The 15,300-nt window shown below is 39.9% G+C and overlaps 2 protein-coding genes and 1 long non-coding RNA gene across 4 annotated transcripts; 1 reads left to right on the top strand and 2 right to left on the bottom strand.

Annotated features, from left to right (window-relative positions):
* On the top strand, positions 1 to 4,963 carry LOC115689303 (transcriptional adapter ADA2b). The gene is made up of 13 exons (XM_030615305.2): positions 1 to 386; positions 1,415 to 1,470; positions 1,618 to 1,796; positions 2,203 to 2,268; positions 2,361 to 2,486; positions 2,578 to 2,653; positions 3,122 to 3,182; positions 3,269 to 3,327; positions 3,426 to 3,536; positions 3,624 to 3,846; positions 3,991 to 4,201; positions 4,291 to 4,506; positions 4,631 to 4,963. Exons 1-13 carry the CDS (start codon positions 334 to 336, stop codon positions 4,820 to 4,822), a joined length of 1,629 nt encoding a protein of 542 aa, XP_030471165.1. The 5' UTR covers positions 1 to 333; the 3' UTR covers positions 4,823 to 4,963.
* A 182-nt stretch (positions 4,964 to 5,145) lies between these two features.
* LOC115689304 (ycf3-interacting protein 1, chloroplastic) lies at positions 5,146 to 10,117 on the bottom strand. 2 transcript variants are annotated; one of them, XM_030615307.2, is made up of 6 exons: positions 9,527 to 10,115; positions 9,377 to 9,421; positions 9,138 to 9,251; positions 7,028 to 7,108; positions 6,486 to 6,650; positions 5,146 to 5,355 (listed from the first exon to the last, which is right to left on the bottom strand). In XM_030615307.2, exons 1-6 carry the CDS (start codon positions 9,824 to 9,826, stop codon positions 5,266 to 5,268), a joined length of 795 nt encoding a protein of 264 aa, XP_030471167.2. In that variant the 5' UTR covers positions 9,827 to 10,115; the 3' UTR covers positions 5,146 to 5,265. The 2 variants fall into 2 exon arrangements, with proteins under 2 accessions (XP_030471167.2, XP_030471168.2); XM_030615308.2 differs by lacking the exon at positions 5,146 to 5,355 and adding an exon at positions 5,444 to 5,785 and having other exon boundaries at positions 9,527 to 10,117.
* A 2,281-nt stretch (positions 10,118 to 12,398) lies between these two features.
* LOC115689305 (uncharacterized) lies at positions 12,399 to 13,666 on the bottom strand. The gene is made up of 4 exons (XR_004006677.2): positions 13,510 to 13,666; positions 13,267 to 13,325; positions 12,525 to 12,566; positions 12,399 to 12,448 (listed from the first exon to the last, which is right to left on the bottom strand). It is a non-coding gene; the product is annotated as an uncharacterized LOC115689305 (long non-coding RNA).
* Between the last annotated feature and the right edge of the window lie 1,634 nt (positions 13,667 to 15,300).

The following is a 15,300-nucleotide window of genomic DNA, read 5'->3' on the forward strand; positions in this document are numbered from 1 at the left end:
AGTCAATTCATGCACAAACCAGTGCAGTACTTCAAAAAAAAAAAAATCCAAACTTTGCCAAAATCCCAGTCTTAATCCACAAAAAAAGAAGAGGAAAAATCCAAACTTTGCCAAAATTCCGCCATAAAATTGCAGTAATTCGCAGTTTCTGGAATCGAATTCCCTGCCCCAGTTCTTGATTCTTGTCACTGCTTTAGGGTTTTGGGTTTCGCTCCCCACGCTCCCAGTTCTTGCCGGTTCTTGAAATCGCGCTGCGCACGGAAGGGAAGGCGGAAGAGGGCGAATTCCTCTGCTGGGTAGGTGTTCGCGAGCTCATTCAACTTCGGGGTCGACATGGGTCGCTCTCGTGGCAACTTCCACTCGAATGATGAGGACCCAACTCAGAGGTTTGAGCTCGTTTGCTTAAATTTTGTTGCTTGAGCTCTTTTCTTGCTTGCGATGGTTCTTGAGGATCAATCTTAGCTACATTGAAGATTTTGGGGAGTGTTTCGTGGCTGGAATTGCTGTTGCTTGTGCTTTTCGGGAGCATTTTATCTGCGCTTGGTCCGGTGAATGGCCTGAAAAATTCTTGCTTAAGACCAGAAAGTTGTCACACTTAGTAATTCTCTCGACATGCCGCGAGATAGTAACTTAGCGCTACTAATGCTTTTGTTTAGTTAGGAACTTACTAGAGGATCAAGGAATGGTCACGGGACAATGGAGCATTGTAGAAAATGTGCACTTGCTTACTGTGCAACTTTTTGAGTTTTTCTTAGCTTTCTTTTGATAGTAAGAGATTAGCCAGAATTGAGGTGTTAAAACGTGGTGGAACTCATGGGAGTTTTTTTATTTCTTGTCTCTACTTTCGATGAATTTGAACTGAAAATAAAAACTAGCTACCCCTCTGCATTTTCATGAGTTTGTTGAGTGTAGTTAGTTCGGTAGTCTTGCTTCTGTAACTGGTTCGACTAAAAATTGATTTTTCATGTTAGATGCGATTCATGAAGGAGGATACTTGTGATCAGCTTTTAGTTTCAACTTTCTTTAAGCTATTGAGTTGTCTAAGTGCATACTTTCTTTGAACTTTCTCAAATAGTTGATTCCATACCATTCGATGTCCTCATTTCTGGTGACGATCAAATAGTTCGGTAGTCTTGCTTCTCTAACTGGTTCGACTAAAAATTGATTTTTCATATTAGATGCGATTCGTGAAGGATACTTGTGATCAGCTTGTAGCTTCAACTTTCTTTAAGCTATTGAGTTGTCTAAGTGCATCCTTTCTTTAAACTTTCTCAAATAGTTGATTCCGTACCATTCAATGTCCTCATTTCTTGTGACGATCAATATTTATGCAAAAACGGCACGTTTTTTTTATGAGCTACTTATGTCTCACCAAAAACGGGTCTTTCATAATTGCCTGTTTTTGGCCTTGCAGATCGAGGAGAAAGAAGAATGCTTCAAGTGGAGAGAACCTGGATTCTTCTTCTGCAGGTACTATAAGTAATAATTTAATTCAGTCTTTTTAAGGTGCTAACTGTTTAAAGTTTTTCGTTGTAACTCATATTTTGTCATTTCACCCGTATTTCATTGCCTTCTGGCCAAATTTTGCCTGCATTAACTTGTCAACTGATAATTCAGGTCAAGGATCAAGTGATGGGAAAAAGGCTTTATATCACTGTAATTATTGCAACAAAGACATTACGGGGAGAATTCGTATCAAGTGTGCTATGTGCCCTGATTTTGACCTGTGTATCGAATGCTTCTCGGTTGGGGCTGAGATGGCGCCTCATAAAAGCAGCCACCCATACAGAGTCATGGTTAGTAATAGCATCGTTAAATTTGATCTTCTTTGGTCCATCTGCTAACATTAAACTTTACATTTTTTAGTATCTATCGACATTAGCCGGAAGAGAGACAGGATGATCTCTAATTCTCATGAGTGTTCATGTGTCAATTTTTGTTTCCAAACATAGGCATGTTTTTCTAGCATCAATGTCAAAAAATCTACTGCAATGTAATTTCTCGTCTGTCACATTTCTTGACATCTGGACATAGTGTGAAACTGATCAAGTCACTATCTAGAAACTAGGATCATCCTTCTTTGAACTACAGTACTTTTTAATGATGCTTCCAGAATGTCTGAAAACCGCTGTTATGTAATGGTGAGTTTGATTTTTTATTCATGTGAGGTAATTTTGTTATGGTCTCTTCTCATGTCAACAGGACAACTTGTCATTTCCTCTGATCTGCCCCGACTGGAATGCAGATGATGAGATATTGCTTCTTGAGGTTGTCTCTGCCTATTTCGATTCCTTGATTTTTTTTTTCTTTTTCCTTGTTTTGGTATGGGAAGTGGGTATTTATTTTGGAATGCTTTTCAGGGAATTGAAATGTATGGGTTAGGGAACTGGGCTGAAGTTGCTGAGCACGTTGGAACAAAGAGCAAAGAACAGTGCATTGATCACTACAATGAAGTGTATATGAACTCTCCAGTCTTTCCTCTTCCTGTAAGAGATCCTAATTGAAATGAATTCCGTTTCCTCGTTTCCTTTTTTGGCACTGACGTGGTTTGAGATCTTAACATTATTTCTTTGATAGGATATGTCTCATGTCGTTGGGAAAAATCGCAAGGAACTTCTTGCAATGGCTAAAGGACATGGCGAGGACAAGAAAGGTGCTTAATGATGTTTTGTTCTTTCCTTGTGAAATTTTGTAAAAGCTTGTGTGACAAAATTTAAAACAGCAATCTATCATGAACCCTGACTAATGACCTCGAAGATTGAAAAATGTTACTACTGAGGGATATGCCTGTACTAGTTACTATTGTATATACCGAAAAAAGAAAACCAAAGTTATTAGTGAGGAGCTCATGCTTTAATGATTTTGTTTGGATAGAACTCTTTATTGTTCTGTTTTATGTATTGGCATTCTTATCATTTGAGTTGAGCAAAAGTTATAAGTGACAAATACTCTTTTGTGATTCTGTTTGAATGGATCACTTTCTTCTCGTTCATTTCAAGTATTGTTCTTCATATTCAGTTGATATGCAACTGTTTGATCATGGTCATCAAATTTGAACTTCTTGGTTTGTGTTGATTGGGTGGGTTTTTTTACAAAGAAGGTATGCTTGTGATTACCGCAGGACCTTCTGTTGGTGATCTATCATTGAAGGAAGAATCTCCTTTTTCTCCTCCAAGAGCTAAGTATGCGCCCGTCTCGTTTATGCCTTCATTCTTAACTGTTATACCTTATACCTTCTTGGTTGGTGATGTGCAATTTTTACTCTCAGAGTCGAAGATCCACACAAAGGTGGTTCTTCTGGCCGTTTGCTCTCTGGTACAAATGCTGGTGAGTTAGTCAGATACTTAATTTTTTGTGAATCATTATGCATATAGTTCCTAACCCTTTGGGGGGGTTGTTATGTTCCCTCAATCTTGTCAATTCAGATATGGATACCGGGTCTTGCTCTAGTAGCAACAATGCAGCATCAGGAGCTGGTATCAAGGCATCCAACAAAACCCAGGCTAAGAACGGAGTTAGCAACATCAAAGTAGAAGGTATGATAAACATTCTTTTGTGGATAGCATAGTACAAATGCATCTGGTGTAAATTTTGTTGTTAACATCCCTTATATGTTCCTGCAGATGCCCAGTTTAATAGCAATTTTAATGGGATGACTCCAAGTACTTTGGGGGATGACGGTCCCTCTCTAATTGAGTCGAGTGGTTATAACCCCAAAAGACAGGAGTTTGATACAGAATATGATAACGATGCTGAGCAGCTACTGGCTGAGATGGAATTCAAGGACACAGACACGGAAGAAGAGCACGAGCTGAAGAAGCGGGTGCTTCGTATCTATTCAAAAAGGTGATGGTCATATCTATTTGCTGTTCTTAGGAGTCGCTAGATAACATTTCTGAAAACTGTGGATTAAGCTTCTCTATTAAGTCCAGGTTATTCCAGTCCCAATGAGTTATGGCGCATAATCCCTCGTATAATTTTTGCTGGCAGGCTGGACGAGAGAAAACGGCGAAAGGAGTTCATACTAGAGAGGAATTTACTGTACCAAAGTCCTTTTGAGAAGAGCTTGACGCCCGAAGAGAGGGCGCTATGTCGGCGTTACGATGTCTTCATGCGGTTTCATTCGAAGGAGGAGCATGAAGACTTGCTCCAGACCATTGTTGCAGAGCATAGAACTTTGAAAAGGATAAAAGAATTGCAGGTATTTTGTGGCATTATTCATTTGAAGATGTCTAAGTTTTGCAACATTAACAATGTCTCTCTCACATGTTTGAGGACATAACTTTGCAGGAGGCCCGTGCGGCTGGTTGCTGTACATCAGCTGAGGCAGATAGATACTTTGAAAACAAGAGGAGAAGAGAAGCTGAAGAGAGCTCTCGCCGAGGTAAAGATAGTTCTCAGCTTGGTGCTGGTGGCCAGGGACCCTCCTCCATGCATGCTTCCTCAGGATTGCCCAACGATCTCGACGTGATGGGATTTAACGGCTCGGAGTTACTTTCCGATAATGTAAGTCCTCCACCTGACTTTGTATCTTATTTCAGCGTACTATATGAGACTTCTTACTATTATAGTTAGCTGTTTTGCAATGGGCAAGATCTTTTTAAATTTTTCCACGTACTATTGCTTGCAGGAGAAACGGCTTTGCTCCGAGCTGAGGTTACCTGCACCAGTTTATCTCAAAATGCAGCAGGTCATGTCGATGGAAATCTTCAGTGGCAATGTCACCAAGAAGTCTGATGCCCATCACTTGTTCCAGATGGAACCGAGCAAAGTCGATAGAGTCTATGACATGCTCGTGAGGAAGGGACTCGCCCCCCCTTGATTCCGTCTCTCTTCTCGAATTTCCAGTTTTGGTATTACCCGTTGCTAACCTGGTTGTACACAATTCAATCTGGAGAAATAGATCAGTGTTGTATAGTCCTATTTATCTCTGGAATGAAATATCCTCTTTTTGTTGTCATAAGCCAAATCCAACACCCCAGAAACTCACATGAGAGACCAAACTCTCTTCCTCCTTGTGTTATGGCCCCAGCAAATATTGTGAGGCTCTTGAACTCATGGGGCAAAGTCATTTCAGATATTATCTTCAAGGACCATTGATTTGCGAGAATTAAGGAATGCGAGCATTCGGTTTCTGCGCATGTATTTGCTCATCTATGATAGTGGGAATCCACTCATTGACTTAATATTTGATGTACATACAGGGGAAGAACAGGTCAAAATCAACAAAAGATGGTGCACCTGAATAATAGGTCGAAAAAGTTTTTACTGAAGAGAATTGTAGAACAGAATTAGTACAACAGAGATGCCGATTATGACGGGAAATGCCGTAACTAAGTAGAGCGCTCCGTAGCCCTGCAAGAGAGAGCATTCTTGGTCACTGCTCAACCCTAAGAATGAGCTAGAGCAGACAAAGAAACTTAGATAATTTTGACAATCGTACTGAACTAAGTAATATCTTATTGCCAACACAATCATAGTAAGGTTCGGAATACTACCATTTCAGAGTGAATCCATTCACTCAGAAGTTGAACAATAATAAGAAACCTCTTAACGAGTATGTGATTAATGAAGTTTATATTGCTACCGCCGTGGTAAATCAATTCTCATGCTCCAGAGGCAGTAACAAAACTTCCCATTAAAACACTAGTTTCACAGCATATAACCACCAAAGACCATCAACACCATCTACTCCAGCCAAAAGAATGTAGAGGTGTTCTTGGGTCGTCTTAGTTCAGTTTAAAGAATCCACTTGCTCTGCTTTGTAGTTGGGCTTTCTCTTTGCCTATTTTGACAAATAGCAATCCGATATTAAGATGTGATTACCATATATTATAGGTACAATGTCATCTCTTTACAGAGGCTACACCTGGAGATGAGGTTAGGATGACATACCTAAAACAGAAGGTATTCAAAAAATTTGCAAGAACAAAGAATCTCAAACAAACCACCATTTAAAGGTATCAAGAATGCCAACTTGTGTCAGCATTTACTTTCTTTGTTTTTAAGTTCTGTTTTGAATAGGAAAACATTGATGTGATTATATATTAAGAGAGCAATAATTTCTCAGCTCAAGAATGACAGTGAATATAATGTACGATCTTCGAGAAAGACGCTCTAAATCACAAGTATCATTAGACACTGATTCAGTTCACAATCATACCAAAACATCACACCTATCTTCTTCGGAAAGTCGCTATATCATCATAATAATGGAGATGGAGCACTAAAAGATACTGTAAGATTGGAGCCACCATGATTATCTGTTTTGTCCTCCAAATTGTTCTAACTGCATTACCGCATAAGTCATTCTTCTCTTTACCTCTTCGTTACTTGTTTTACTAAACCATGAAATTTGAGAGTTCATTTGTATCTAAGGGAAGAACAAGTCACTGAAGGAATTTTATGCGACTTATTTTTTTTATCCTTCCCTCATTAATGTGATGATCAAGAGACAGCTTGGAGAGAGAGATCTGGAGACGTACCACAGCTGGAGGCACTTCTGTCTCATCACTGTCATCAGCCTCTTCAATTTCAGCGGCTGAATCCCAGTCAACATTCAGTCTCTTAGCAGCCACTTCAGGACTGATACCAGTGTCCGTGGCTTTTGCATATAGTGATTTGCCTGGCTTCTTTTTGGGGGCCGCCTCCTATTACACGAGGCACAACATGCATGGATAAAATTTGCGTGGAAAAGGACTTGTCACGTATTAGAGCAAGCTAAGACTCATTGAAGGAAATGAATCATTATTGACATAACTCAGTAGACAGAATGCGCCATCTTAAAGTTAAGCTCTGTCAGCTAGCTCAGATATACTTCACCATTAGCAAAATGGAAAAGGAAAGCTACCTTCACTTAGACAGATGAACAAGCAGAAATACACAGATAACCATCTCAAGAGACAGCTCATGACGAGGGTCCACATTGATTAACCATCTCATGATAAAACCAAAGATGATTGTGGCCTTGTGAGATCAGGTGAATCGGGGTTTCAGGATAACGAAAGTAAATAAATTCAAACTGTACCTCCAAGTTAGGCCACTGCAGCATCTCCTCCGCAAGCATTTTAAGAGCAAGACGATCTTCAGGGATCTTTCCTTCATTGACCTACAATTGGAACTGCACTATAAATAATCCCAGTAATAATAGTATTACACATAACATCAAGGAATTTTTACCCCAATGTGGCAGCATAGGACGCTAAGCCGTCATAAAGAAAATTACGAATTCAGAGATCAGAGAAGAGCAGCTTATTCGTATAGAGACATTTGATGTACTAGCAGAACGGATTCAAGAGTATTAGACAATCACACTAAATGGGGTGTAGCAATACGATTTTCTAATTCCCCTGGTTAGTCTGTCTTTAAGTTCTTTTGGTGTTCTATTCAGGCAAGCAGTGTTCGTGTTCTTGGGTGTTGATTTGGAATTCTTACAAACAGGCCTGCACCCCCTTGGTACTTCTTTGGGTAATACTTCACTCGCGAGAAAAAAAAGAACTATGATTTATCAAGCTGTACTCCTACCTTGAACATGCTCAGGTTCTGGGCAATGAACAAAATAATGGAAAAGAGAGATCCAGAAAAACAGAAGAAGTTTCTCATGTTTAGGAATTTGGTATTAGCTTTTCTTCTTTGTACTCAGTAATATTTTTCTTATTATGGTTGGATCTTCCATGTGAAAATCATAATTATCCCAATCAATTTGCGAGAGAGCGAATGCAATTCTTCAGGTCAAGATTGAAACCTCCCATTATCTTTCTGCAGAAGATTCATGATGCATTCAAAAACAATAACTAAACTCAAGAGTCTATGAAGGCAAACTACTTGAGAAAGAGCTCCAAGCAATATGCAAGATTTGGCTTGCGAGAGGGAAAATTATTTTCCCACCATCATCAATGATTGAAAATTAGAAAGCTAATTGTACCAATTGCTGCACCATGGCCATCTTCAGATTTCAGTCACTGTCGTTTCGGAAAGCTACTAACCAAAGTTAAAAAGAGCAAGGTGTAGGCTGTCTTCATATGTCCACACATCAATCCTAGATATCGTTAACCATTAAGTGAGTAGACAACAGGGTACCTATAGTCCTCATACATTACATCCTTATATTAATCCTAGATAGCTTTGACCATTAAGTGGGGCACAACAGTTTAACTACGGTCTCCTGGAACTTAGCACAACTTTGTAGACGCGTTCTCTGCAAAGTGTCAGCTGCAAGGGCAATTGACAGTGTTAGAAAGTCCAACCCAAAAGCTTAAGCTATTAGGTGGAGAGAGACCACATGAATATAAAGAGCATTTAGAACCCGTTGTCAATCGATGTGGGATAATTCTTCAACACCCCCACTCACGTGCAAGTCGGATTACGAGGAGCACGTGAAATTTTGACATCGCACATTCACATGGAATTTTTACCACGCACATTCGCGAAAGGGATAGCATTGGCTCTGATACCATGTTAGAAAGTCCAACCCAAAAGCTTAAGCTATTAGGTGGAGAGAGACCACATGAATATAAAGAGTATTTAGAACCCGTTGTCAATCGATGTGGGATAATTCTTCAACAGACAGATTGTCCCCACTTTTAAGATACCTATAAAAGCCTACTGCTTCCCGTATGTAATAAACTAAGCTTCATGAACTCCACAGTAGATGCTAAACTAGAACATCCCCTCTTTTATCTCATTCCGCTCTATGAAATTACAAGTGCTTTGGACATTGAATTTTCTATTGGGTTCTCATAATGTCTGGCCAAATTATCACAAGTACTCTGAAAATCAGTGAGTTGAAATCACAAATTTCGAATCTGTGGTAATTTTTAGCTGGTGGTGGTAATATTTCAAATGTGTTAGTACATTCCGTTATTTCCAGGACAACTTTCTAAACACTTCACTCACAAATTTGCAGAATCGCCCCACAGAAACACCATTACTGCCTAAAAGCATTCCTCTAGATAATATAACTCACAGTTAATGTCTCCCATTGAACAGGATTACTCATAAACCACCAGAAAACCCAGTAAAACACCAAATTCAACGAAAGGCCTGAGAGCTACCCACGCAGCATATTCTTAAAATTCTAGGAGCTGACCTCAAACATATGAGCCCAGAAAACAAAATTCAAGGACAGGAAGACATACTTGCACTAGAGCTTCAACCAAATCGTCTCTAGTCGGGGCATCGGGATCTTCGATCCCAAGGAGTCTCCTTCGCTCGACTTCCCTCGGATCCTCGATCATAATCGTCAGCTTGACCTACAAAGAACCATAAAATTGCACAAGTTAGAACAAAATTCTACTCCATTAGGGACCAAAGTGAAGCAGGCCACAAGAAAAGAGCACCAAACCAAGCAAAAACCAGCAGGAAGAAAGGCAATCACCTCACTGAAGATCATGTCTCTATTCTTCTTCAGAAGCTCCAACACCTGCAAGCAGAGACCAGACAAGGCAATTCGATCAGCAGCGCGGGACAAAGGAAAACCGCAGCGATAACCAAAAGCGCAGAGAAACCACGAGAGCGAAGAGCTTACTCTCCGAATCTGCCGCACATACTCGAGATCCTGAGGATCGACATCCTCGTACTCACCCCGCTTCTCCTCCTCCTCCTCTTCCACGACAGAGGAAGTCCGCAGCTCGGCCTCCTCCTTCCCTACGCTCCTCACCCTCGCCGCCTTCCTCCGCAACCCGCGGCTCCCGCACCGGCGGTTCGGCGCCGAACTGCACCCGACCCGCCGGCTCGGACCCGGCCAAGAGAGAGACCGCGCATCACCGGAGCCGGAGAAAGCGATAGGGAGAGAGAAACGGCACCGAGGCGGCTGCAGGCTCAGCATCTGGGACGCTCTCGTTTCCCCCCGCCCCCCCTGCTCGTTGCTGGACCCAGCTAGCTGGAGCTAACGGCGGCAGCTGGTGCGCATAGCTCGGTGATGCTTCTCCGATGATGGGGCTGGCGAAGAAGGTGGGGACGGCGGCGGCGGAGGAGGAGGTGGTGGTGGAAGGAGACGGCGGAGCTGCGGAGGATGGCGGGAAGCAAGTGGCGGTGCTGCTTTATCTTCTGCTGCGACAGAGGGACAAGAAGAAGATGATGAAGATGATTACTTTGGCTTTGCGGTTTACTGGTAACCGTTGAGTTTCCATCGGTTACGGTCACCTGTCTAATTTCTAGATTTGTTAATTTTCTTCTTCTTTTTTTTGGCCTTTTGCGAATTTGTGGTTTTTTTTTTTGTCGGAAACGAATTTGTGGTTACGTATTTTCATTTCAGGTCAGTACCGTTAAAAATTTCAAACTGGCATCCACGACGTGATTATCCCAAATTAATTTTCGTCTCGAGAAAAGAAATTTCTAAAACGGTACTCCTAATCTGAATCTACTTTCAACTAGGGGTGTGCATGGTCCGGGTGGGCGGTTCCCACCCCAGAACCGTGGACCGCCCGCTACAGGACCGGTTCCAAAAATTGGAACTGAGAACCGCCCGTCGGTTCTATAGACCCGCCCAAGAACCGGACCGTCGGTCCGGTCCGGTTCTTGGGCGGGTCCATGGAACCGGTCTCAACAAGTTTTCCTAGACAAATAAAAAAAAAAATCTGTGGACCAACATCTAATCAACAGAACAAAAGGAAAAGAACATAACTTTTCATACAATTCCTACACTATAATCGATTATATTAACCACATCATCCATAAATCAAGTGGATACCCATTAATTATTGGGAAAAATGACCAAGGTATTCCAACTACACAAGAGCTTCAGACATGATAACAAATTTTCTTCTTTTTTTTTTAAATTTTTTTTGGTCAGATTTTTTAATTAAAAATTAAAAAAATAAAATATATTATTATTATATTATCGGTCCGGTCCGGGTGAGCGGGTGGGCGGTTCCACACCGGGAACTGGGAACCGGCCCAAACAATACCGGTTCCAAAAAATTGGAATCGGGCACCGGATCGGTTCCCTTGGGAACCACCGGTTCCGGTCCGATTCCGGGAGGTTCCGAGCGGTCCGGGCAGGTCCCGGTTCTTTTACACACCCCTACTTTCAACTTGTCAAATTCCAGTTTCAATTATTTGTAGATAAATTTGGGTCACGGGTATCATTTCGTGATTTTTTGTGAAAAGAAAATTAATTTTGAGTAAGTATGTTATAACGATGTCGGGTCGGGATTTTTTGTGAGATGAAAACATATTTCGAATTAAATATGTAGTGGCTACCGGTTTAAAATTTTTTAATGGTATTAGCATTTTAAAATTTTTTCTCCCACTCTTTCAACAAAAAAGATGGGGAAAGAAGATAAATAGCAAGAAGATTTTTTCACAGTTACTTTTCGTTTCCATTTTAGAAATTACATTTCCCTAATTTCCAATTTCCTTTAAAAAAATTTAAATGGAAAAAATTATTTTAAATTTTAAGAGAATAATATATGATGATATATAATTAACATTTCGAAGGTTTTGGGAGTGTGCACTGAATAACAGTAAAAAAAAAAGCCAAAATGATAGTCTAATATGTTTTTATATTGACTTTGTGGGGTGGAGGTGATTGGAGCCTTGGAAGAGGTCTAGGCCTTCGAAAGGTGGAGACGGTCATTCAACTGGACACTACACGGTAGGGGTGAGTGGTTCCAGGTTCCGGATAGGTTCCGCCTGGAACCTGAAACCTACCATCGGGTACAGGTTCCTTATTTTTTGGAACCTGGAACCTACCCGTCAAAACGTGGAACCTGGAACCTACCCTGTCACAGGTTCTAAGGTTGGTTCCAAGTTCTAACAGGTTCTTTTTACCTGACCATAACAAGGATAGAGCAGAAAATTAAATTTTAGCCTTCCACTGGACCATAGCAAGTGATTATTTACGCAAGCATAAGAAGCGAAAAAGATCAAATCAGCTAATAAAAATTTGTCATATGAATCTCAATCATTCAAAGTACCACATAATCGGAGAACCAACTACAGAGACCCAGTAAAACCACAAAAGACATAGAAACTGTTTCCACAACTTCAGTCTCATTTGCCTTCCAATGCTTAGCGATATTCTCAGATAGCGGATCATTGGGGTTTGGAGCGCTCAAAAAAGCTTGAATGCTGCAGAACAGTACATCAGAAAACACTTCCATCAGCTATTGTACAAAAAATCCAACATAAACATGCCGAACCTCAATTCCAAATACTGTAAACTTACCATTTTGCATGACAAACTCAAACAAATGCTATTGCATTAGCCTCCATAATAGATAAAGGGAGAGGGATGCCGTGAGCCAGCAAAACTAAGATCTACATCTATAACAATTTAGTAGAACTTTTGTGCTCCTTAGCTATTTAGATTGTTAGAGTGCCAATGCAGCCTATTCAGTCCCTTTCCAGAAGTCTCAAATATGCAAAGGGAAATCACTAATATACCTAAGAAGTACAGTGCAGGACTCCACTTGTCTTTCAAGATGTCGAGGCATATCCTACCAAGCTGATTAAAAGAAAAATCACATTAAGAATCAGATGGATATTCCAGCCAAAAAAAGAAAAAAAAGTTGTAATAGTACCTTTTCAATATTGGGATGGTATATTTTTGTGAGAAACCTAACCTGTGGCACAAGTAATGATTAGAAGCTAAACCCCATGAGTCACCACTATTTTTGGATAAAGCAGTTGAAAACCTTAGGACAAATAAAAACTTCAAAAGTACTTAAGTGAAGACCCAGGAGTCAGCAACGCTAGTAATGTCCAGCTTCATCTGAGAGTTATCTAAGCAACCATATGCATATGTTCGCACAACCAATCAAATCAATCAAAATAGCTAACAGATGAACCGTAAAAAGAGTTACTCGGACAAGCAACATGCAGACTGGAGGGAGCCACTCAGCAGTCAAAATGAAGCGAAATCCAATATGACCTACAGCAGTAAGCCAATCAATTTTTTTGCCTCTTTCTGACAGAAATGCAAAGGCTCTAGAAACAAGAGGAAAGCCATTACCCCACCATGAACCCGAGAAAAAAAGAAAAAGAGAGTTTGAAACAATTACAAAGGGAAAGATGAATCAATGTCCTATTCATCTATTTTTTTTAGGTAAGCAAGTTACTGTCTTTAAACTAGCATGTAACTTTTATTGTCAACACCAAGGCATAAATTGATTATGTATCTTTCACAACCCATTTACAGAGCACTTGCAATCTAGCACCTCTACTTGATTGAGATTCTGTGCTGGAAAGAACCAAGCAGCAGATACCTTGACGATAGAAGTTACTATATATATAAAGAAAAGACCGTGCTTAAGTGAAAATTACCTAAGGAGCAGCCATAGGATATTCTTCAGGCAAAAACAACTCTAGTTTGAAAACTCCTCCTGCAAAAAGATTGCAAAAAGACAAGCAAACAAGTTAACTAAGAGATTAGTTATGACAGAACAAATTTTTTATGAACCGTCGGTTTGAGTGCAAGTTAACTAAGTTAGATTCTCCATCAAATTTTTATTTAAAATTTTCACCCATACTTGCAGAAAACACAATTTAGAAAGAGCTTTCTAGCACCTGCTTCATATTTTCCATTTTTAGTTCATTAATCACGGCTATATATTCGCTTTTACATAAATGGCTACCATGAAGATAGACATGCGCAATAAATTTAGGGGGAACAGAAGAGGTAACTCACAATGAATGGAATGAATGCTATCCAGAAGTATGTATGCCAGCCTGCACAAAGAAAAGTAAAAAGCAGAGGTCACGTGATAACAATCACAACATCCGGCCACACTCAAATACAGAAACTGCGCAAAAGGCACTGGTGAGAAAATAATGTGCATTTACAATAATAAATTGGACCCAGCAAGTCTATGGTTTTCAACATGGTACTTTTATACACTCAAAGCAGATGAACCTCAAAAGCATCACTAAAAGATTAAATATTGGCATGCATATCCATGAAGACAGGCATGGCGATAAATAAACAATTTCATTAATGCAGATTGTTATAAAAGAACACTTCTGGCCATTAAAGCAATAAAATAAAATAAGTATTAGAAAGCCTCGCCACATATATTCATTCTTCAACTGGTAAACTCTATTTACCGACGATAATCTCCTCGTCAAGACAATCCATATCTAAAAAAAAAACGAGACTAAATTAAATATTCACTTATTAGATATATAAAAGGAATTACAATATATAAAGATATAAACATCACTTACCCAACTCAAATTTTTCTGTATTCTCGATGCACTCTTCAACATTAATCGACACACGAATGGCTCTCAACCAATCTTGAGTGCAAATCAAAGCTTCTACTACTTTGGGTGTCAAAGAACTTCGAAAGCCATCAAGCACACGACCCGATGTACTAAAAGTCGACTCTGAAGCAACAGTAGTTACAGGAATAGACAAAATATCTCGTGCCATCAAAGATATGATCTTATATTTTGAGCCGCTAGTCTTCCACCACATCAAAAGGTCAAGATCAATAATATTTTCATTTTTATCCTGAAGATACCGATCAAGTTCAGATTTGTTGTCATCGCACTCTGTTTGATTCGAGTGCATAAAGGATTTCCGAAAAGCTTGGGGGTCATACTTCTTCTTACCTTTGTTACCACCGACATCGGTATTGGAACCACTACTACTTGCACTCAAATTTTGGACACCAAAATTTCGATCACTTGCAGCAAGAGAAGATTGCTCATAAAATTCATACAAACGCTCCAATGCATCCTTCACCTTATAATGCATCTCATTAACTTTTGATTCATCATCATAAATTTGTCCATACAAGAAATTCACATAATTCAACTTGGCTCTAGGATCCAACACAACCGCAATCAACACCATCATATTCACTTTATCCAAACTCCCATAATATTTGTCAAATTTTTCTTTCATTTTCCTACCCATAGTTTGAAGTTTAGGATCCGAAGCATCCGCCGCCACATCTTTTAGATATTTATACAAAAAAGCTATCCCATCAAAGTAATCATTTGAAGTAACATATGAACTCCCCGACATCCGATTGGTGGGATCATAGAATAGTTTTAGAAATTCCGAAAGAACAATGGCATTTTTCCAATCATCATCTTTAGGAAGATCATCATTAAGCTCACTCACAAAAGATGGATCGTCTTCTTCCATCCTTTCAAAAGCTTTTCTGAATTTTATGGCGGTGTCTAACATGTGGTAAGTGGAGTTCCATCTAGTGGCAACGTCAAGAATAATCGAACCCCTGTAGGTGATCCTTTCACCCTCAATGCAAGATTGAAATGTGTTGGTCCTCATAGGAGAACTCCTCACATACCTAACCACATTTCGGATACGTGCAATAGATTCACGTACCG

Source organism: Syzygium oleosum, unplaced genomic scaffold (genome assembly GCF_021117445.2).
Source record: "Syzygium oleosum isolate NSW1041296 unplaced genomic scaffold, Sole_v2.1 Sole_v2.11, whole genome shotgun sequence".
NCBI classification, from domain to species: Eukaryota; Viridiplantae; Streptophyta; class Magnoliopsida; order Myrtales; family Myrtaceae; genus Syzygium; species Syzygium oleosum.